General features: G+C 38.5%; 1 protein-coding gene across 1 annotated transcript in view; it reads left to right on the top strand.

Annotated features, from left to right (window-relative positions):
• The window catches only part of LOC127568103 (potassium channel subfamily T member 2), a 546,938-nt gene that overhangs the window by 326,238 nt on the left and 196,374 nt on the right, over positions 1-24,326 (top strand). The window contains exon 24 of the mRNA XM_052011419.1: positions 9,846-9,957. Coding sequence (XP_051867379.1) covers positions 9,846-9,957 — 112 coding nt within the window. The remainder of the gene's footprint in view (positions 1-9,845; positions 9,958-24,326) is intronic.

Genomic DNA, 24,326 nt, shown 5'->3' on the forward strand with positions numbered 1-24,326 from the left:
CAGATAGGCAGAGTTTTTCCCAAGGTAGAGGAGTCTAAAGCTAAAGGGCATAGGTTTAAGGTGGGAGAACCAGATGTAAGAAGAGATCTAAGAAGCAAGTTTTTCCCACATGGAAGGTAGTGGTTATATGGAATGAGCTATCACGGGAGGTGGTAGAGTCCTAAATAATTGACAAAAAGCATTTAAAAGGCATTTGACATGTATTTGGGTAAGGAAAGATATAAAGGAATATGGGCCTAATGAAGGCAAATAGGATTAGTGTAAAAAGACATCACATTTGGCATGGATGTGTTGGGCCAAAGGGCCTGTTTTTGTGCTGTACAGCTCTATGATTCTATGACTATGACGAGGGTTTCCCAATCACTGCCTGGCATTGATTGGCATTATACTGCCAACTTACTGTTTTAATAGATTTAGCCCACTCCTGATTTCCTGCTGGGAAAGCTGCCTTCTTTGAGGTGTAACGATCTCTCCTATTTTATCTATACTTACCTTAGATCAGCTTCACATGTTTTTTTCACATGTTCTCCAAGCGTTTTCATCCATTCCCTGTTGGAATTAAAGGTAATCTGTATCTGAAATATTTTAAAATAGAGAAAAAAAATCATGCAATTGTATTAATAATTGAATTTTCATGAAAAATTCAATTGGATTTTGTTTTTCACCCCTTAGATTATGCCTTTGTTACAGTTCCACTCCCAGTTAAAAGCCTTTAATTATCCTTCATTATTGCTTCTGAACACCTGAAATGTAAAACTATTTAATGCTTCTGAGGATACATTGAATATAAAATTACATCTTTTTTAAAAAATGAATATTTTGTGATTTTGGAAAGACACTTTGTTATATGAAATTAAATTATTTGTCTTGTCTTGGGTTAATATTTTTCTCATTCCATTTGTACTTAATGGAGGCTGGGGCTTAAAACATAACAAATGATTAATTTTGCTGGATGTATAATTTATTCAACTGCTAATCAAAAAGTACATTTTAATTATGCACTTTTGTTCATCAGTGTTCTACCAAAGGTCACGAAAATTGCATGGTTCTTTACTTTGTCCCAACAATGCAGTTCAACTGGAGAAAGAGAGAAGCACTCACATTGCACTAAATGCAGATTTTATATTTCCCAAAAGCTGTATTTTTACGATGTGTGAGAAACAATTGGCAATTACTATGGGGCTGGCCAGATTTTATACAGTGCTTTAAGATGAATCATTGTGTTAAATCTGATCAAACTCATTTTACTCATGGCCCTTAAGAGACCATAGACTTTCAGGCCATCTGTCTGGGCCACATGAAAATTGATCATTAAGATTCTATATGTAGAAACTGCTCAGTTAAAAGCAGAAATTAGAAGTGTAAATCCCCAAGACCACGTGCCTAGGAATTTGTTCATCAATTTTTTAAAAAATCACAAACCTACTTTCATCATTGGCTTCCCCTTAAATGCTATTACTTTCATTGCAGGGCTGCTTCTAATCTCCAACAAAGCAATCAGTAAAATAAATATTTCATTCACTTTTTTTATAAATTAATGCCATAAATCTCTCTGAAGCTTGTGAGGGAGGCAGTAGTTTCACTGAAGTCCGATTAACGTGCCATGATAACATGCGTCCTCTGATCATGAAGGCAGCCAACCTGTCTTGGCCAAACAGTCCCTATCGGGGATAACTCCATGGTCTAATTTTACCTCTGCACCTGCAAGAGATTCACTGAAGTGTTTTGTGATTTCAGTATTATCCATTGAGCTAGATTTTGTTTTGCTTTTCATAATTAATGGTATTATTCAGCCTGCTCTGTTCCAATTCCCCATCAGTTCATAAATCAATAAAGTGTACTTTTCAGTCCCTGTGAATTTAAAATAGTATGAGGTATACAGTACCTTTTCTTGGGATGTTAATAGAAACAGCAAACTTTGGTTATTTTTTCCAATCTTAGTTCTTCTCACAGTCTTAATTATGATCAGAGCATAAATATAAATGTTTTAGTAAAATATCTCATTTTTATTTCATTGTTAAATACATTTAATTTGGTTACAAAAAAAATTTGCTGGAGGAACTCAGTAGGTCAGGCGGCATCCTTGGAGGGAAATGGACAGCTAACATTTTGGGTCAAGACCCTTCACCTGGACTAAAAGATAGAGGGGAGTCGGCCGATAGAAAGTGGTGAGCAAGAGCTGGCAAGTGATAAGTGGATCCAGGTGAGGAAGTTTGATAGACAGATGGTGGAGGGAAGAGTGGAAATAGTGACAGAGGCCAGCAGGTGATGGATGGAGGTAATAAAGGGCTATGAATGATGGAATCTGATAGGAAAGGAAGGTGGAGCATGGAATCAAATAAGGGAGATGGAGTAGGCAGACGGAACAGTAGGGGGAGGATATCTGGTGGGAGGAGTGTGTGGGTGATAGGCAGATGGACTAGATGGAGGAGGGGAAAGAATGGGGTGATGGGGGCTGGGGTGCGTGTAGGAAGAACTGGGTAGATCATGAAGAGAGAGGAAAGAGATCGGAGGAGTTTGGTTCTGGTATTTGTGCTGTAAGTAAATAGTGATTTAACATTACATTTCAGAATTTAAATATTCTATTAGAGTTTGTTTTATTTTAAAGAACTGAACAGAAAATGCATAACTATTTGATTATATGTTGCATTTAATCTTTATGTGAAGATAGAAGCTTTATGAAAGAAAATGTTACACTATTTGCATCCCTGACTGTATCCCTGTCTGCAACCTACTGTCGGATCTGGTTATTTTCAAATCTGCAGGTTCATTCAGGAGTTCAAGAATGAGTTGAAAACAACTTGGTGTTTCACAAAGTTTTATTGGAAAAGTTGAAAACAAATAAACAGTCACAGAGCACATGGTACCTGCTTTACTACTAGGAGATGAGCTGAGACAAAGGAACTAAAAATGAGCTAGGGCTGGGGGGGGAGGGGAAAGAGAGCAAGAGAGGGAGAGAGATGTTGGATTTGACTGTTTTAAGTAGTTTTTTTAACGTGTATAGTGTTTAATACACCTCAAGTGGCTGTGCAAGGAATGGCCACTTCTTAGTTTATTGGTTCGTCCATTAGGTGAATACGTATTTTCTCATTGGTTGATTTTGCCACGGTTTTCTAATAGGTTTTCTGATTGGACTACTGTTCTCTAAGGAGTACCTGTTATCTCAGGTATAAAAGGTGTCGTTTTTCATTAATCACTCTCTTATCTCTCTCTTGGCTCTATCTTTCTCGTGCTTATCTCTCTCTCTTGCCACTCTCATATCTCTCTCGCTTGCTTATCTTGCTCTCTTGCTCTCTTTCCCCCTGGCGCTAGCTCATTTTTAGTTCCTTTGTCTCGGCTCATCTCCTAGTAGTAAAGTGGGTGCCATGTGCTCTGTAACTGTTTGTTTGTTCGTTTTAAACTTTTCCAGTAAAATTTTGTGAAGCACCAAGTTGTTTTCAACTCATTCTTGGACTCTTGAAAGAACCTGCGGATTCGAAAATAACTGGATCTGACACTACCCCATTAAAATTTTGCAAGCAGTCACAAAAAAATAGGTTCAGCTCATCTAAATCTGTCTGCATGAAATGACTACAATTTATACAAATTAACTGATTGCCTGAACTCAACTTAGTATTGAAGGGCATTATGGAGGGGCAATACGTGTTGGCCTTGCAAATAATACCCACGTTGTACTGATAATTAAGAAAAAAATTGATTACAACCCATATCTATGATCACTTAGTTCCACCCAAAGACATCCTTACCCCTGCCTCAGCCAAGGTGTAACCAAAACTCTCACCCATGCTTCTATGGCCTCCCTTATGAAAGATATATTGCACATTAACCTTGTATGATGTAAAATCACTTCCTCTGACACCTGGGTTTGAATTTTAACAAATTGAAAACACTGTTCCACTTGAGTAAGGTTTAATCATGCCAACAACAGAAACTTTCATTTATGTTGCACCATTCACAAAATAAAGCATCCCAAGGTACCTTACTGGAGTATTATTAAATGTATCTTGACACCAAACCAGGTATAGCAATATTAGACCATATGATCAAATGTTTAGTTAAAGTAGGTTTTAGGAAGTGTCTTTAAGGAAGAAAATGAGGTAGAGAGATAGTGGGGGTTTATGGCCATGGGAACTGAAGTTATGTTCATGATGGGGTCATGAAACTAGGGATGATCAAGAGGCCAGAACTAGAGGAGACTATAGAAATGGGAAGGGTGAATACTATGGAGGAATTTGAAAACAAATATTAGAACATTAAAATCAACCTGTTGTTTAAATAGGAGCCAACGTAGATCAGCATTTTGGTGGTATGGGGAATAGTGTGGTGTAAGGGGCTTGATGGGAATTTGAATGTGTGCAGTAGATTCTTATTATGGTGTTAGGTTTATGAAGAGTGGAATGGTGAAGTTCATCCATGAGTGCTGTGGAATAGTCAATTCTATGGTGAGGTTAAGCCATGCCATAGATTTTTAGCAGTGAGTGAGCTTGATGCAAGAGCAAATCCAGGTGATTTCCACATTTCCATTGTTCACAGTTTTCCTTTTCTGCTGGTAATTTCAGATGTTACTTGTCCACTCACAGTTGGTCCTCCCCTTGATGTTGTTTGTCATTCACCAGTTTTTCTCAACTTCTTTCAATTCTACCACTTTTCCCATTCAGTCTCCTGATTATCACCCCTGTCCCAAACCTTCCCTTTTATTCTCTCTGCCCCTTTCCCCTTCCTCTGCAACTTAGCATGTTTTGCCTTTTTCTGGTTTATTTCATATCTCCAGCATCTACAGCATTTTTTGAGCCATGAGAGCTTGGTTCTTGGGGAGTCAGGGCATGGAGGTGGATAGCAGGAAAGAACTGAGAGAGAAACGCTGTGAATTCTTGTAAGGTAAGATGGATAAAATGGTAAAATGGGTGGTAGTGCAAGGCAGAATGGGGTGGTTTGGGGACATTAAGGAACAACTAAAATATCCTAAGGATATATAAGTGGAATGAGCAAATATTTGAAATTGCTGAATTTGCACAGTGTTCCTTTTGTAAACCTCTTTTGTTTCTGCTTATCCCTCAATCCAACCATAAACCCTTGCTACAGATGTCTTTCAGGTCCCCAGCACCGTACATTGATCTGATCAAGTTCCTAATCCAAACGCCCATTGTTGTTGCATGTTTTCCATTTCATGTCATTTGTTATTTTCTGCCACCCAGTTTCTCTGGCACTAAAAATTAACTATTACAAGTTTGACTTCTCATTTACTCAACTTTTAAATGTTACTGAAAATCTCTAAAGCTGTAATTTTGTTTAATTTTTCTCTTTTTCATTTTGATGACAGACCACCCCCAATCTTCAATGTTACGATGTTCTGCTCCTCAAACTTCCAGACTCTCCCCCAGTGGAAGTTCTGACTTTTCTCCCAACACCATCTCCCTCACCACCCCTACGTCAACTCCCCACATTTCCTTCCTGCCCCACCCCCACCCCCAGCCCCCAATCTGCAGTTCAAGAACTGGACCTTCAACGCACAATCTATTTGAGTTCATCCACACATTCCACAATAGCAGAAGGAAGGCTATGAGTGCCTTTTCAGTGCAAGACCTGTTCTACTATGCAAGATATTGGGCTATAATGCATAACAGAAGGCTCGGGCACAAAACACGCACTGTGACCCCTTATCCCATGCATCTCTAATATAATGTATCTTTGAGCTGCTGTTCCTTGAGCTAATGTTGAGCTTCATAGGAATAGTGTTGAAGGCCAAGGATTGGTCAGAATGATATGGGGTGGAGAATGAACGTAATAGGTGGCTAGAACAATTAAGGTCATCCGTGTGGAGTAAACAAAAACGTTCCATAAAATTATCACCGTTTGTTCTCCACCAAAGCAGGCAACAGCATTGCAAGCAGTGAAAATAAAAAAAAATGCAAGTAAATTTCAGTTTCAGCTGGAAAGACAGATTAGGAGCTGGACAGTGGGGAAAGGAGAAGGTAGAAGGTCTACATCTTCTCAGTTGCACAGAAGGTGCCATGGAAACTGCATGGATTTTGGTGATGGCTGACAAGTGAACCGCGAGGGATTTCGTATTTCTCTAATAAGATGCCTGAAGAGCCAAATGGAGAATTGCATGTTGGTGCATCTGATCTCAGACTCAAGGCATTATTCTAGTGTAGGTTTAATGTTCAGAGTGTTACCACACATAATGTTCAGACTAGATTTAAGAATGAAGTGATTAATAAAGAGATATAATTTTCAAATCATTCCTGATCAGTAGTATTGTTATCCCTTCAGAAATATAACAACAGGAAAGTTAAAAATTCTCATAATATTGGAAGTTGCTACATCTTCCCATGCATACTGCCTTGGGAGAATAGTACGGAAGAAGTTTTCTCAAGAGCAATTGTTGATTTACTTTGAATCATTTCTCCCATGGAGACCTGCCATTCTGGCTTTCTGTCCAGACTGGCAGAAATCAATTTTCTCCCCATGGTGAAATAGATAACAATTCTGACTTTAAGTGGAGATCTAAAGTGTTGCTCTCCATGGGAGGGGAATGATTCACTGAATAGAAAATCCTTTTTACGCCAACTTCAATTTTGTTAGTTTTTCTTAAAAAGAAGCAAAGCAATTGGACGGTGCTGTTCTCTGAAAGTATTCGTTGAGACTTCAGTCTCCTTTAATTGCAAACCATTACGATGGAAGAATGAAAGACACTTAACTACTTTGGGCTGGTAGACTGTGTCTCTTTGAATGCATCACATTATGTCCATTACCTTCAGTCTCCAGTACAAAGAGATTCAAGATATTTACAGGAAATGAGTAGAAATTGGCCAAATGCATGAAGAATTTCATTGAACTTGAAATTATTATATGCTTTAAAGCTTGTCAGGTCAAACAACCTTGATAAATGTTTTTGTGAAGTTAATTAGAAGAGATTGATGGCAGCCCTGTTCAGTATGCAACAAGGGATAATGTAATCAAGTTGTACAATAATCTTGAAGAGAGTAAATCAGAAAATATGATTTAATAATGTGTGAAGTGTTCAGCCTAAGGTTCACTGCTTTTCAAAATTGTAAGGAAAATGTGCAGTATCCTTGTTTCATTTTGCTGCCCGGTTGCCCAATGAAGTTGGAATGGAGTAAAGATGAATGAAAATCCTTAATATAGAAATTATATTTTTAGTTTCAGTTTTATTTAAATCCAGTAACTATGTTGCAGGTCTATTCTGTACGTTTTTGAAGATTTAAGCTGTAATAACCTGTCACATTTTGCTAAAGTTATTAAGGCAAATAGTCTTCCAGATGCAAAACTTCTCATTTTTAAATTGCAGAAATTGATAACCGACCAGGAAACTACTGTTAGTGCAGTTTTGATTTGATCAGTGTAATGCAAATGGAATGAGATGTATTAACCAAGAGTACCCAGAATGAACTTGCAATAATTTAATTACCTATAATCTATTCGAACCATATATTCTTAAAACATTTGGGGCAGCACAGAGATGCAGCGAGTAAAGCCGCTGCCTCGCAGGGCAAGAGACCCAGGTTCAATTCTAACTTTGGGTGCTGAGAGCATGGAGTTTGCACATTCCCCTGTAACTGCTTGGGTTTCCTCCAGATGCTCCATTTTCCTTCTACATCCCAAAGACTTACAGATTGGTAGGTTAATTGGTCATTGTAAATTGCCCCTAGTGTGTAGGTGAGTGATAGAACCTGCTTGTGTGTGTGTGAGGGGGAAGGTGGCATGATAATGTGGGAGTATATAAAAATAATGGGATTAATGTCGGATTAGTCTAAATTGGTGGTTGATGGTGAGTGCAGACTCATTGGACTGAAGGGCCTGTTTCCATATCACTGTATAACACTTTTTATAACTATATTGCATAGAGATTACATGCTTAAGGTGCACGTCCACTGTAAAGCTTACAGATTTTGAAGTTACTGTTTTTAATTATTAGTACAGCAATACAATAGGATCTACTTATTGGAATGTAGTATTGCCCAAGGTTTTCATTATTACTGTATAAACTGCTTTGTTCTAACTGTTCTAATCAGTGTGAATTATGTATTTACGTAATGTATATTTATGAATTTTGTAGGAATTGCCATTCTGAAACGTAATATCTTATAGTTCAAGCCTTTCCCAATGAAAATAATGGCATGAGTTATGCAGTTTGCATTATTAATGCACAAAAGGTGTAACAACTTCAGGTGAAGGCAATTGTGGGAATCCAAAGCTGTGCCAAGAATTGATGCTGCACTAATAATTTTGTGAAAATGGCACCTCTTTGTTCACCTCCACAGCAGTTAACAAGCTTAAATTTGGCATGGAAAATTATGCATTTTCTATTTCAGTCTAAGGACATTTAATAGCATATCGTGTTATTTGCTGCCACTCAGTTTTTCTGGGACTGAAAATTAACAATTATAATTATGAATTCTCATTCACTCAGATTTTAATTGTTATTAAAGATTTTAAAAATGTAATTGCTTTTAATTTTTTAAAATTTGTCACATTTTTCCCTTTCAATTGAATCTCTCTTTCCCAGTCTTTATTTCTCATTCTTTATCTCATTTGAAATTGGATCTGCCTATTTTAGTTTGGACTTCCTTCTGTCTTTGTATTATTGCTTTATCAATCCTTTAATCTGATGTGTTAAGGCCTTGCAAATTTGCTTTCCTCATTCATGCAGGTCCAGCTCAAATGTGAATAGACCAGCTCAAATGTGAATAGACCAGCTCAAACAAATTATGGGCACCATTCACTTGCCAATTGCAGCAAATTATGGCTCAATATAATTTTTAAAACTTCAGAACTTTATTGAAATTAGTTATTGTTTAAAAGTATTAAAAATCAGAAAAGCTCTGAGACCAAGCTGCTTTGGCCATGCATTTTGTGGTATCATCTAAATCTCGGTGGATGTTAATGTCGAAACCTACCCACTGCCCTCTTACTCTTCTAGAATCCATACTGCTCCTACACAAAGTATTCATCCTTCCTTTTTTTTTGGGAAAGCAACATGAAGAAAAAGGACAGGATATTTTTAACATTGAAGAGCTGGATGAATATCTACTATTTTTTTATATAGCAGATTAAACTCCATAGTACAGTACCTGTTTAAGTTACTTTACATTTCTTTCTTCCTTGTACAAGTTGTGATTTGAGATGGCAATAAACAAGAGATGGACCATCCAATGCTATTATCATTCAAACCCACTCCATCCCTCCATTCTTCTACCACTACCTCTCCATGTCCCAACAGGTTGATTTTAAGATTCTCATGAATAGCTCATTAATCGTTTCACCCTTGTCTAATTCATTTAAGACTTCCAGTCATACACCCCCATGTTTTGCACTTAAGACACTGTTTGCTCCTGATCTTCTATTGCACTGTTTGTTCCTCTAGTGACTGTTCCTTAAGTCATTTTTCTCCCATCCTCTGAAACACCACCCTTAAAAGCTTGTGAATATTCATTCTTTTCAATTGTGGTTTGTTCCTCAAAGGTTATTTGATCCTCTCATTCCTTTAGTTTCCATTCATTTTTGTAAAATAATCCGAAATATTGGTCTGAACATAAAAGTTGCAAGAAAATGCAAGTTGTTGTTGAAGTTGACATTTTTTCTAGTCAACAAATAAATATATTCAGTGAATACAAGGGGCATATTTGGCTACTATCAATTAATAATCAATAGAATGAATAGTTGGGGGTACTGTGGTGTCTTTTTTATGTAAACTCAGAATCAAGAATTGGATTACTTTTAGGGAAGATTTATTTGAAATGATTTTCTGTAATGGTGGGTGATTTGATGAAAATGAAACCCAAAATTGACAATTATGCTGTTTTCTATTTTCTTTAATGTAGGTTATTCTCCAGTCTCAGTATTATCACAGAATTGACACATCCAGCCAATATGAGATTCATGCAGTTCAGGGCCAAAGACTGCTATTCACTAGCTTTGTCTAAACTTGAGAAGGTGAGGATTTTTTTCTATATGTTTATTTGTTTTGTGAAAGAAATAATTGAAATGAATATGGTTTGAAATGCAGATAGATTACCAAATAATGATAGTTTCTGATATTTTAAATTTTTTTGACATCACCATTATAGCTTCCCATTTCCAAACAACAATAACAATGCATACTCCTACAATGCAAGAAGAATAAAAATGTTTGCAGCAGATTCCACCAATCACATAACAAGAGGCAGAAAGTTACAAGGTTTTGCAATTATCTCTATCTTCAAATATCTCTGAAGGAACCAAGTGCTTGCTGTTGCAGACACCTTGAAAACTCCTGCAATGTCATCTTTGCTCGGTTCTGTAGTTGCAATTGTCTGTAACAGGCAGCAGATTTTAGTGACTGTGTCCTTGATGAATTGCAGACATTACACAAAATGCTCCACATTGAGGTTCAGGTAGAGGAATTTCTCTTGAACGTATTTGGCCTTCATCTGTGATCCTTTAATTCTTCCCCCCACCCCCCCAACCCCTGCCACACCCCATGCTTCTTCCATCAGCTTGTACTGCCCTGTGTGCCCTCTTTAACTCATCTGGTCTGGAACAAGTAGTTTGTGGAGAAGCCTTAAAAATATATAATTTAAGTACCTGCCACACTTTTGCAATTTGAAAGAACTTCAGACATGTGTAATAGTAGGGACAGCCAGAGGACATACCTCAAGATGAACCTAGGTAAAAGGTAGTGTGTTATTTGGTTGGGGTGGACAAGTGTAGGAGGCAGAGGGGAGGGGATCTTTCCTGCTGCCAGATAACGTCTAGTTGTGTAAAGTTATGAGAGGATATTAGATAACGTGTTAAGCTCTAAAGTGATGTCAAATCATCGATGCCATTTGAAGCTCTAAGTGCATTCATAATACCTAAAAATCAAACTCTGCTGAATTCATTTTGGCTCCAACCCTGACCTAAACCAAGCGATTTGGCTTTTAGGAACAGTACACTGCACAGGCTACAAAGCCAGGGTTATTCTGGGCTGTGAGACAAAATATCGAGATTTTAGTTAGTCTGCTCAAGTCAAGCAAGCTGGCTCACTGCAGTTAGATAGCAAAGCCTATTTCTTTTGCCAATATATGGAGATAAGTTGCATTGATTGAACCAAGTGAATCAATCATTGCTTCTCTTGAACATTCACCTTACATTCAGCTTAACAATTCAAACAAGCCTTGCCTCAGCTTGTGTTAATTAGGTCTACCTGTGGAGAGATTAAAGAAATACATGTACAGAAGGCATGAATATCAGTTTAGGTCACAACTGAGTGTCATCATTACAGGCCTAGGCTTTATTATCTCAAGAAGATTTACAACAGTGTAAATCAATTCCCACATAACTAAGATGTTCAGACCACTTACAGGCAATACCATCACCACTAAACTGAGAAGGTAACTGATGAAGATGGGAGTTTGTAGCAGAATGGTTCCCCTGGATCAGGGTAAATTGTCCTCTGTTGCATGCCTATTAATATTCATTATATTCTAATTACTTTGAGAAAATTTCAAATAGGGAAAGAAAATTTGTACCTGAAAAAATTCTAAGGATATCCCAAAGCACTCACGGTTAATGAGGTACTTTGAAGATTAGTTCCTGTTGAATTATAAGGAAAAAGTGTCTCGGATTCGAAGTCAGTGCACAAATTGAATCCTCAAACCATTTTCCTCTTCAGTGCCCATGCATGAGAATTTGATAGGCCAGGAGTACTCAGCACAATTTTCCATTCGAGCTCTTACACCAACACCAAAGTGGAAAATCGGATTTCTTCTGACCTAACTGGTGAAAGTCTCCGAAGTCTTGCAATAAACAAAATCATCCCAAATGTAGAAACAAAAGTCAAGTTGAGTTTATTGTCATGTGCACAAGTACGGCGAGGTACAATAAAATGAAAAACTTGCATGCAGCAACATCACGGGCACGTAGGTTCAGACAACACACAGAATATAAATTATACTTAAAATTTGTACCATATAGTGGTTAAAAAGACAGTGCAAAAGCAAGACTGTGCAAAAAAAAAGACAAAGACACAATCAAAGACAAGTCCATGGTAGTTTAAGAGGTGGTCCGTAGTGTTCCATTGCTGAGGTGGGTTAAAGTTGTGCAAGTAGGTTCAAGAACCTGATGGTTGTAGGAAAGTTGCTGTTTGTGAACCTGGTGGTGTCGGCTGCAGGCTTCTGTACCTTCTGCCTGATGGTAGCAGCTAGAAGAGGGGATGACTCAGATGGTGGGGATCTTTGACGATAGATGGTGCCTTCTGGAGGCAGCACCTCCTGTAGATGCTGTCAATGGTGGGGAGGGCTGTGCCCATGATGAACTGGGCTGTGTCCACAACTCTCTGCAGCCTCTTGCATTCCTGTGCATTGGAATTGCCATACCATGTCATGATGCAAGCAGTCAGTATACTTTCAGCAGGGCATCTGTAGAAGTTAATTAGAGTACTTGGTAACATGCCAAATCTCCTTAAGCTTCTGAGAAAGTAGAGGCACTGGCACACCTTCTTTGTAATTGCATTCTAATGTGCTGGGCCCAGGACTAGTCATCTGAAATGTTAATGCTCAGGAATTTGAAACTGCTTATCTCTGCACCTCTGACCCACCAATGAGAACTGGTATGTGGTCTCCCAACTTCCTCTTTCTGAAGTCCCCTTTCAAAAGCTGATAAAGCGATTATTGCTTCTGGAGATGCCGAGCGTTGAGGCCATCTTGATTAAAATGCTCCTGAAAATGAGTATCTTTACCAACATTGCTGAGATATATTCAGAATATACGTGTTGTTGATAAGGAATTGGCCACTAATGACCTGAATTCTTTCCATGCTTAACCTCCAAGTGTTTTTGAATGGCAATATATTCTAAATAATTCATCCCAGTTTAAAAATAAATATTCCTCTACAGGAAAGGATGTCTTAATGGATATAATTCCTGTTGGGAAATCACTTTTGCCATAATTTAAAACTTATGACTCAGTTTATAACAAAATTATTTTACAACAACTATAAAGTAGGGTTGTAAACTGTATCAGCAAATACGTTCATTAAATTTTGCAAATATGAGTGCCCTGACTGCAGTGGACTGTTGTATTGTACTTGAACAAGATGAAATTAAGGATCATCTACCAAAAATCAACCTGGAAAATGAACATTTTGTTCCATGACTTTTTTAAGATTTACACTAATTTTCTGTTGCTTCAGTTCCTCCAATAGTTTTACAATGTTGCAAAAAGTCAGATTGAGGTTCCTCATCCACTTTATAGATTAGAAGCTTAGTTTTCTCATGAATTCTGGTTTCTCTGAAAAATCTAGATTGATTATAAAACTACAATTCTACACCAAGCATCTGTGCAGAAAGTAGATAAGGAAATGTTGGCCACCTTCTATGATCAGCAATCAATGAAGGCTTCACAGATTTGCAGAGCTGGCAAAACACGAAAAACAAGGACAATTATGGCTTTATAATTTTTTTAGTTTTTCTGCTGTAAAGATGTTTTAATATTATGGTCTTTGCATTAATTTTATAACAAACTGGTACTCAAAAGGATTCTTGAATGATTGAACAAAACTATTTAATGTAGGTTGAAGAAATCTAACATCTGCAATTAATCAAGACAGCAGAGAATACATGTATAAAAAGATTTTAATTTTATTTGCTTTTTTTAAATCACGTTGATAATGTGTTATACATGACATTCATAGGTTTTCTGAGTGAAAGGAGACAACGTTGTCATAGAAACTGCCTGCTTTTCATACATTTACAGGCCTTGACTATTATGCATTGAGTTGAGAAACCATCATTTAATTTTATCAAGTTTGTGAATGTAGGTATGGTCTTATCTTATGTGGTATTTATGGCATTTTGCTTGGGCATATAAGGTTCCATGTGATTTGAAATATTGTTATTCATTATTTTCTTTAAGCATAAACAGATGTATTATTTTCTGTTAGCCTTTTAGAATTTCATTATGCTGAGTTGAGTATGTTATTTATATTAAGTAGTTTACTATTCATGCATACTTAGAGAAAAATATGCTAAAGCTTCTCAAGAAGCAAACTTAGTACACAATAGACCTCGATTCAAAGCAGGCAACATTGGGAGAGGAGTGCAAGATGAAATCAGATTTTTAAGGAGACTTTTAAAGAATATGGGAGAAGGTGGAGAAGTAGAGGGGTTTAGACCAGGAATTCAGCAGCCCATGGTTCAGACCATGTGTGGATGCCAATGATGAGATAGTATGTAAGAGGCCAGAGTGGGAGGGTCAAGGAGTTTTGATAGAGTGTGGTGGGTGGGAGATATTGGTGGCAGTCGATGATGGGGTGCAGTGGAGTGGTTGTAAAGATCCCCACCTGCTGAAGCACTATCCTTCATATTATCAATCCCTTAAGGGAATGTGTTTCTTCTAAAGATAGATTGCACATATTGTCGCAGCCTTTATGAAGCTCCATAATAAATGACAATTATTTATCAGCCTTGGCTGAGTTGGGAGACAGGAAGTAGCCTGGATAAAAATGAACTGTAATGAAATGCAAAGTGGAGAGACAAATGGAGTTGGTACACAAGTGGTAGATATAGATACACCCAACTCCTGCATGGCTGCAAAATGCGAATGTGTTGCATGATGTGATGCAAGGTTGAGTTCCCTGTTGATCCCATTTCCACCTACCCTTCCAGGCTCCACCTGTGGAGGGGCTGTCATCCAGGCTCTATCATTTGAAGAATACATGAACATTATTTTTTTGCCTTTTGTTTTTGGGAACCTCCTCACCTGTGAAGTGTACTGCATCCCATCAAATTGTTGCTTCCTTCCTGCATCAAGAATATGATCAATGTAAACAAATGATTCATCTATGAAGCACTGACTGCAGACTTAGAACTTGTCAACAGTGGTGCTTTGGAAGGATCTATTGACACAAAATCTTCCCACATAGTTATCCAATTTTTGGAAAGCAACCACCTAACAGTGAATAGATCCTGTCATGAAGTAGAGATATCAAAGAGACAAAGAGAGAACTTGGACTTAAAATTAATGCCCCTTAGTAATAAGGGACCCAGACCAGTGCAATTATTTTTCAGTCATGCTGTTGCTGTAAGACGAGCACAAACCAGTTACTGTTGATTGGCAGTTGAATACTGCAACCCTTGCAGACAGAGACCATTGCTAACTCGTGCAGACCTACAGTATTTATGAGACACTTGACCACATTACTCCTATAAGTTGATCTGGAGAGCTATTGAAAGCATAGGATGTTCAGCTGGGCAGGCAGTGGGTCCCAGATTTCCGGCACTAATCTCAGCACCTAGGCCAAAGAATGGAGAGATGGGAAAGTGCTCTGCACCAGGATCTAGGAGCAGTACCATCAAAATAGTCCATACCCACTTCTGTGATCAAGGTTATGATTTGGCCTTTCAAACTCTAGCAGCCTTGCACCACTGTTGCATGCCAAAAAGGCAGCACACAGGTGTCATTTGGGAGCGGTCATAAGGAGGTAGTAACTCCTATCAGGGTGTTAATCATGTTTTTGGTGTGGATCTGGAGGCAGTATTATGATCTGACTGGCACCAGATAGGAAATCTATGAGATGCTTGGACTTTAGCGAGTGTCTCTGTGGAGCTAGACAGCACTCTAAGATTGTCATAGTCTTTGATCTCTACTAATGTCCTCATAGGTGCCTCACAGCCAACTAGTCCAGACAGCTGCTGCTGAACCCGAGATGATGTAATTGCCAGTCAGGACTAGATCTACTCAAAGTTACCATAATGCTTGGGGCCAATGAGAGGGAATGGCTTTCCGCCATCATAACTGTAGTTACTAAGAATACATACTTCAGTAATAAAACATGAAATTCTGTTACTTGGGGAATATATGAGGGTGATTAGTTCCATGACAGTAGGATTTGTAAGTTCTTTTTCACCGTGATGATCATATTTTTATGTTCAATTCAATTTTTGCATGTCAATCAAAGAAATGTGAAGTAGAGGTATTGAGGTAGAGCTCTGAGTGTCATGCTACCACACTTATTCTGTGGATCACCTTTTTTTGATGTGAAAATTTGGGCAGATTGTGGAGGTATCCTTCTCTGTATACCAGGAACAGATGCACCACTGGCCTCCCATAATCACATCAGTCTTCTACACAGATAAAGTGAAGTTTTTCGCAGACATACTTTAAATCAGCACAGATTTGCAGTTTCAAAGGGTTATCATGTTATATTATGGAATAAAAGTGGAGAATGTTGGAGAAAAACTGATTTGGCAGCATCTGCAAAGAGAAAAACAGAGCTGATGTCATGCCTTCTGCCTGTGACACTGGTAGCTTCACCTCTTTTACATCCAGGGACGAGACAGGTTGCTGTCCCTTTAAAGTTACTTCTGCTGCAATGCCTTCCGTGAGACCCGGACACTCGGTGTTGAAAAGTAAATTTTTCATTCTTACATCATAGTCGTGTAGCACTGAATGCATCCTGATATCAATGTAATCAATTGTGTTTAGTGCTTGATAGACACCAGGTTGCGTTGTCCGTCATCAGCATCATCAAATTGTGAGCAAGTGTTTGAAGCTTTTGAACACACTATTTATTGTCTTGACAGAGATTGACAATGCATGATGTTCAGTCAGCCTCTGCCCTTTGCACTGAATCTGGAGTTAGCTATTGTTACGTACATAAAAATAATATGATGGAAAGATTGCTGGCTATGATATGATCTGGTGACAGTTTAGTTCTTTTGTTTAGTAATTCAGAAGCCATTGATTAAGCACAGGAAGACTATCCTGTGATGGTTCTGCTAAAAGTCATTCTTGTACAACCAAATTCTGTTTTGTGAATTGTACCAGGGCTGTGTCTGTGTCAGACTTTACTACTATTTTTCTCCCATAATTAGAAAGGGTCATATGAGGGTGAGGCCAAATGTATTGAGACTACAGATTATGGATGTTTGTCACAACTGAATGTATCTAAATTCTGACCATGCAGTTTGTTGGCCACTATTTATAGGTGCCGTTACCAGGAGCATACAAGAATGCACATTTCACAAGTGTTCAACAGAGCAGATTGGTGGATGTTCAGAGTGTATGGCCAATTATAAACCTTATGTAAGGATATAAACACAATGTAACCCTGTGCAAGATTCACAGACTGGGTTTCTCCTTGCAGAGGGTGTCACAGTGCAATGTAGAGCTGATTCTGAGTGGTTGCATTATAAAGAAGATTCATCACATATACTCTTCCCAGTATATGCTCACAGGATCCATTTTACTAAGTACAGTGAAATCATTTGCAATTAGAAGATGCAGTATTTCAAAGGAATGGGCTGGGTTCTTAATAAGCACCAGTTTCAGGACTACCACTTTCTCATGATGTAGTCACAGCCATGTTCTCAAGATGATCTGCAATGGAAAAATAGACAGAAAAGATCTCTGAAGGGGTCCAATGGCTCTATGACCTCCATTCCTTGGATGAATGAGCAATGATGTCTCAGCCATTCCTGACCAACCAAGATGGTTCAGTGTCCAAATGCACCAGGGTCACAAATCAATGTTGGACCACTTAAACATGTCTGGCGTAGTAGTTGTGGAGTCTTTGTGTTTGATCTGAGGGACCATTTATTTTCCTGCAGTGATTAACAATGAATGGACCATGTGTGTGGATGATAATCCACTGCTGGGTGTTTAAGCTTTAGTATTTTTCCTTGCTATGGTTACTTATACGTGAAGATAATTGCTCATAATGATTCTCCTGGGGTAGTGTTGTTTTCACAAGATCAAGTGCTAATGATAATTCGTATTGAATTTCGTCAACTCAGATTCATCAGTATTGTGTGGTGCCTTAGTACAGAGAATCTCTTTTAATGTGAGAATGTGAAACCTTCAGCATTGTATTTTCAGTATCCTGAAACCGCATGATAATGTCTTTGAATGAAATGTGTTTGGTTCTCTGACGAGCATCTACTGCAGGCAATGATCATAGCTTGGAGAAGCAACCATAGACAATGTCTTCTGCACTTGGTGTGGACACTCCAGATGAGACAGTTCAGCCTTGGTGATTGAACATCAAGAGCACGTCATTACAAGATGAGCCATCACTGATTCACTAATTACCTCCTTGCTTGGGAATGGAACCAGTGGAGATGGGTCCTCAGAATTCTCTAGGCAATGATGCACACCCCAGCAGCACAACCAGAGGGGGCTCTCTTTGTTGCCATCTGCTGATGTGCTCTTCCTCTGCCTCAAGCTTCCTTCTCCTTTTGAAGGGCTAGGTACTGGTGATGATGAGACTGTGAAGCATGCACCAGATGACAATGAAATATCCAACTCTCACTGGGGAGTTCTGCAAGGTATTCCTGGTTCAGTGAAGGTACTGGAATCTCAGCTTTAGTAACCCATTGGCACCCTCCTGGTGGTTGAGTGGCTTCTGTGCTGTTCAGCACTTGGGATATGGTCAGCACTGTGAGTAGCAAGAGAAAAAGAAATATGTTGCTTTCTTGGAAATGGCCTTGGCTCATGGTCATAGTTGGAAGGCTTCCTTGTAGAGATCTGTATTCATTTGGGGAGTCTGAAGTGCCACAAGGGTGCAGCCTCTCATTTTGGGAACCTGCACTGCACAATCCATGTTCCCACTCTGTCTTAAGGTCTCCACTCAAAGTAAAGGAGACCCTTTCCCTTGAGTAATGAACATTGTGATCTCTCCAGTGCTGTGTTGAGCTGCACAGTGAAATGTCACATAGAATAGAAACTGTGCAGCTTTAAAACAGAGGGATATGTGGGAGGAAGGGGTTAGATAGTCTTAGATGAGGTTTAAAGGTCGGCACAATACTGTGGGCTGAAGGGCCTGTATTGTGCAGTGCTGTTCTATGATTATATGAATACCCGCCACCTGGAATGATCTGGAGATTAGGAGGTTCAAAGTGTGAATGAACTTTCATCTCTGCACGCCGACCAGTTCAGGCATAAGCATGTGGTAGGAACTGCCTGAAGAACTTGATTACAGGCTCTGTCACTGCTGACACTGGAAGCCTTAGCTCTGGGTATATTACTTCTTGAAGAGCTGTATGTATATGAGGGATGGGGTCTATCTATGAGCATAGACCCTTTTTCCCTTCCTCCAGTGCTCTAGACTGCACAGGATCACCATTGGTGCACCCATTGCAGAGAAGTAATAATTGGAGGAAAAGCAGTGCAGCTCAGTTAAGGTTGTAAAAACACTTGGAACTCCTCACCTGTGTTCCTTATTGCCTCCAAACTGCAGTGCCACAGACCACAGAAGTAAGTCAAAAATGGCTAAGTAGCCCTTTAAATAGCACAGCTCAAGGAAGTGGAGCACTGTGAAAATATTAAAATGATATGTACAATATGTTACTATCTACAGAGTTAGGTCTTCAGATTTAAATTCAAAGCAAATTAAATAATTTCCAAATCAAGCTTCACTGCTAGTTTATCTGAACAGCAAGAGGGTAGTATAATCCTGCTAAATGCATCTTTTTAGCAGGGTAGATGCAGAGAAACACTGACGTGATTGAACTTACAACAGTGAACGTACAAATTGCTTACTGCAAGCCTGGGGGAAATGTGAGGAGAGACGGCATGAATAACTAATTGTGTATACACATAGGTATATTTCAATTCACTCATAACAACTTCTGTGCTTTAAAATCTGTATTGACTGAACAAGCTCCTGTATAACTCACCAGATTCCTATTTAAAAATCATGGTTTCTGTGGTAACTGCACAGTCTCTGCTTAGTAACTCTCCAAAATGTTTTATTGCAATTAGAAGGATAATTCACTAATTGCTCCCTTCCACTGGGAGTTGTATGCTCAGGAAGCACAGGTTGATTGTACTCTTGTAATTCTGAGTTCTGGCTCCTTCAAGTGCAGCATCCTGCTAGAAATGAGGCATTGCAATATTAGCTGTGTGTTTTTATTTTGCAAATAGCAATGAGAACAAAGCACATCGATGATTCTGTCATTGGTTTCTTCGTGCCAGTATTCTGTTCTCTCTTACCCTCACAAAGGCATCAATGCAATTTTTCAATTTGGCTCAGTGGTGACTGTCGGGAAGCCTTATTTGGGCCTTCGTTGCACCTTATGGGAGTGTGGTCATATGCTGTTCATTTCACTTCACTGGTTTTTGATGGCATAAATCAATGGGCTTTAACACAAGGAGTTCACTGGTGGTTAAGACCTATTGGGGATTGGGGAAGCAGATCACATGAACAGCAAGGTCAGGCCTGCAAAGAGATGGAAGATTTTTGTGGGGTTGAAATGAGTGTTCATGATCCTCCTCACTTCATCAAAGCTGTCTTTGAAATACTGACCTTTCTGTGGATGGTCTCTAGTGGACTGTTTGAGGACAGATATATTGGGCTTTCAATCCATGTACAGGTGGAATTAATATCTATGACACGCTTTTTGATAATTTATACACTCATATTGTAATTGGAGTGTTCCAGCTGATGTTGAAGCATGATCTGCATGCTTAAGCACCTTCCTGACCATGTCATTTTGGTGTGTATGTGTTCTGTGAACTGTTTTTTTTCTATAAATCTAGTGGGGTTTTTTTTGTAACAGCAGCTTCAATTTCTTATACTGTTAAAAGTTTTTATATCTGAAATTTAAAATTTCCTTTTTCATCTGCTCCATCTTAGAATTGATCAATTAATGTTCTTATTTATTCCTAAACAAATCATTAAATGTATTATCTGTTGTTTGTTGATTTTCTGTCTGTGTCCATGCAAATGTGTGCTATATTGTTTAAATCATACCTATGATTACTTACAAAACCTAATAAATTATTTACCATGTTACTTACCATTATGCCTTTGTGGTATTCCACAGATTTAACACCTTCCATATTTTCCCATGGGAAAGTTGTCGCCGTTATCTGTTGTACTTTAGCTTATTACCATCATGTGGGATTGATACTCTGATTCCCAGGAGCCCACAACTTCATGCGTGTCTGCACATCCATTGTATTCTTTCATTTCTTCCAATATAAAAATAGTGGGAATTTTAGCATGAGAGATAATTTTATTAATTCCTTGTACACAATACAAAATCATGGTCCTGATTCTCATACACCAAATAAACAATGTCAGTGGATTTTATGATGTGCTTGGAGCAAAATTCTTAAAATCTTCTTGAATGTGCTTTGGCTGTTAGATATGACAGTTATGTCATAATATTCATTCTTGCATCATGGCTTTTGATAATTATTTGACTAACCCTGTTATTTCCAACTTTGCTTTTACTTCCTATCTGCTCACTGGTATTTCTGTGTGTCTGTGTAGCTTCTCTTGAGCTTGTAATTTGTAACCACATCTTTCTCTCATACATACTCTTTATTCTGATTTATTGTCTCCAACCTTTGTATGTTTGAAAAAAATGTGCGGGCCCTACAATTCACAAAAGCAGGAAATCATTCCATAGTGGTAGTAACCACCTGAGGTACATTTTTTTAAACCACATCTCGCACTTGGCTGCCCCTGCCAATAATTAGCTCCCATTTATTTCTTGCTCACCGGTGCCTTCGGACTTTACGTGGCAAAGTCAGCCATTTATCAGCTAGATTCTTAAAACATTGTAAATTTACAGTGATCATCTGGATGAATATCTTCTCCAAAACATCATTGTGCATGAATATTCATGCATTTCTACCTTGGATTCCTTTCAACAGAAGTCACCTTTTTGCAGACTGCTAAACATCCTTATTTTGAGAACATTTCTTTAAAACACAGTTACCAGATAAATTTTTCTCATGTTAACTTTCCAAACAGATAAATATCAATTCATTAGCTAAGCTCATTGCATTGGAGTAGAAAAAAGGCTATTCAGCCCTTCAAGCATCTGCCACCATTTAATTAGATCATGGCTGATTGAAAGTCCAATTCCATCTACCTACCTTCGATTTGTATCCCTTGATACTACCATCTAATTAAAGTCCATCGATCTTTGCCTTAACATTCCAATTGATACACTAAGCACAGCCTTTTTGGGAACTGAGATCCTGCTTTCTGTATCCTTAATATGAAAGCATCTTTTTAACTTTGCTCCTAAATAACATAGCACTAATTTTAAGATTATTCCCTCCCACTCTGTATTCTGCTACCAGATTAGTTTTTCTTCTATCTGTTTTATCAAATCTCTTTTAAGATTAATGATCTCAATTAGCTCACCCCTAATCCCTTCATGAATGAAATACAAACCGAGTCTACGCAACTATCCCTCAGAATTTAACCCACTGAGCCTTTGTATCATTCTGGTGGATCTGTGCTGTACCCCTTCCAGGGCTAGTTGTCTTTCTTGAGGCTTTGTATCTAAAATTGTACACAGTACTCAATGCCCAATCTGTCTGCAGGTCTGCATAGCTGACACCTCACTTCCCCATATTTAAGTTCCAGTCTCCTTGAAATAAAGGGCTCATTAGCCTTTATGATTACTTTAAGCACTTGAATATAATGGTATAGAGCACCAATAAATTAAGAGCTTCTTAATTAAATGGAAGTTCACAAAGAAAAAAATACCCATTTTATCTTTCATTCTTTTAATAATTAATAGAAATGGTGATTGTTCTTGAAACTAATTTATTATTTCTGTTACCACTTTCTTAGTTGATATTTTTCTCCTCCTGTCAGTTGTTGATAATTAACTAATTATTTCCCAATTGTCATCAGGTAATGGCATTGCACATAATTATCATTGACACTGAAATAGCCAACCCTTTATGTTATTTACAAGAATTGCAGTTAATGACTCAATGTTAGCACTTGTGCGCATTAATAATGTGCCGATGAGGCTGCTGTATTTTTCATGTCAAGTCACATTTAAATAAAATATAAAATGTTCAAAGCACTTAAGGTTAAGCAGCAACTGTGGGGAGAGAACACAGTTAATGTTTCAGGTAAAGGACCTCTCATCAGAACTTGTCATCAGAAGAAAAAGTATTTTGAGAATTTTGGATAAATAAGGAGTGTCTGTCTATCGGAAATTGCTGAATGCATTGTTGAGTTTGGAAGGCTGTAATGTGCCTGGTAGGAATTTGATGTGTCGCACATTTGGGTTTGTTGGAGCAATTATAGGAGACCAAAGACAGAAGTCAGTTTGGGAGTGAGATGGAGAAATAAAGTGGCCGAAGATTGAAAGCTTGGGTTCATGTTTACAGACCGAATAGAGACTTCTGCAAACTGGTTATTTAATCTACATCTGGTGTCTCTAATGTAGAAGAAACTGTGTCATGCACAATGACTGCATTATACTAAATTGGACGAAATACATGTAAATTGTTATTTCATCTGGAAGGATTTCGGACAGTGGGAAGGCATTGAAGGGCAGGTATGGCAATTCCTATAATTGCATGGGAAGTTGCTGTAAGAAGGGAAGTGGATATTGGTAAAGATGAAACCAGAGTATCCCAGAGGGAATGGTTCCTTTGAAAAAGCTGAAAAGGGAGTGGAGGGGAGGATCTGTCTGGTGGTGACATGGTGTTGGATGTGTCAAAAATGACAGAGGATGATTTGTTGAATGTGGATGCTGGTGAGGTCAAAGGGAAGAAGAAAGTGAATCCTATTATTGTTCTGGGAGGGGGGAGGGCAAGAGCAGAAGTTTAAGAAATGGAGCAGACACATTTGAGGGTCATGTCAGGTATGGTGGAAGGGAACTCACAGTTGATAAAATCGAAAGATGTATTAAAGCACTGGTGTGGAAGGAGGCATTATCAAAATAGAGACAATGAAAATGGAGAAACCGAAAATAGAATGGAGTCTTATAGGAAGCAGGGTGGAAGAAGTTTAGTCAAGATAGCTGTGGGAGCTTGTGGGCTTGTAGTTGCTCACCTATCCCATGAAATGGAAATAGAGAAGTCAAAGAAGGGAAGACAAGAGACAGGAATAGACCATGTGAAGATTATATTGGCAGCAAATGTAATGAACCATTCTAAATCAGCGTTAGAGCAAGAAGTGGCACTGAGACGATCACCAATGTAACAGAAGAGGCGAGGAAGGGGACCTGATTATGACTGAAACAAGGAATGTTCCACATACCCCACAAAGAGCTTGACCCCATGTGGGTTCTGATAGGTGAAGATTTTATTTGTGGAAAGCAAGTGGGGTTAAAAAATGTTGTTCAATGCAAGAGCTAGTTCAACCAGGAGGATAGTAGCCGAGGGGGCCTCTGTCCGAGGAAGAAGTAGAGGCTGTACTAATACTGGATTGAGGAATAGGAGGATTGGATATTCATGATGAAAATAAGCTGATGGGGACCAGGGATTTGTGTTAGAGCGGCAAAGGGCATCAGGAGTGTCGTGGATGTAGGTGGGACAAGATTGGACAAGGAGAGAAGGACTAGAGTCAAAATAGGTGAA

Source organism: Pristis pectinata, chromosome 3 (genome assembly GCF_009764475.1).
Source record: "Pristis pectinata isolate sPriPec2 chromosome 3, sPriPec2.1.pri, whole genome shotgun sequence".
Lineage (NCBI taxonomy): Eukaryota > Metazoa > Chordata > Chondrichthyes > Rhinopristiformes > Pristidae > Pristis > Pristis pectinata.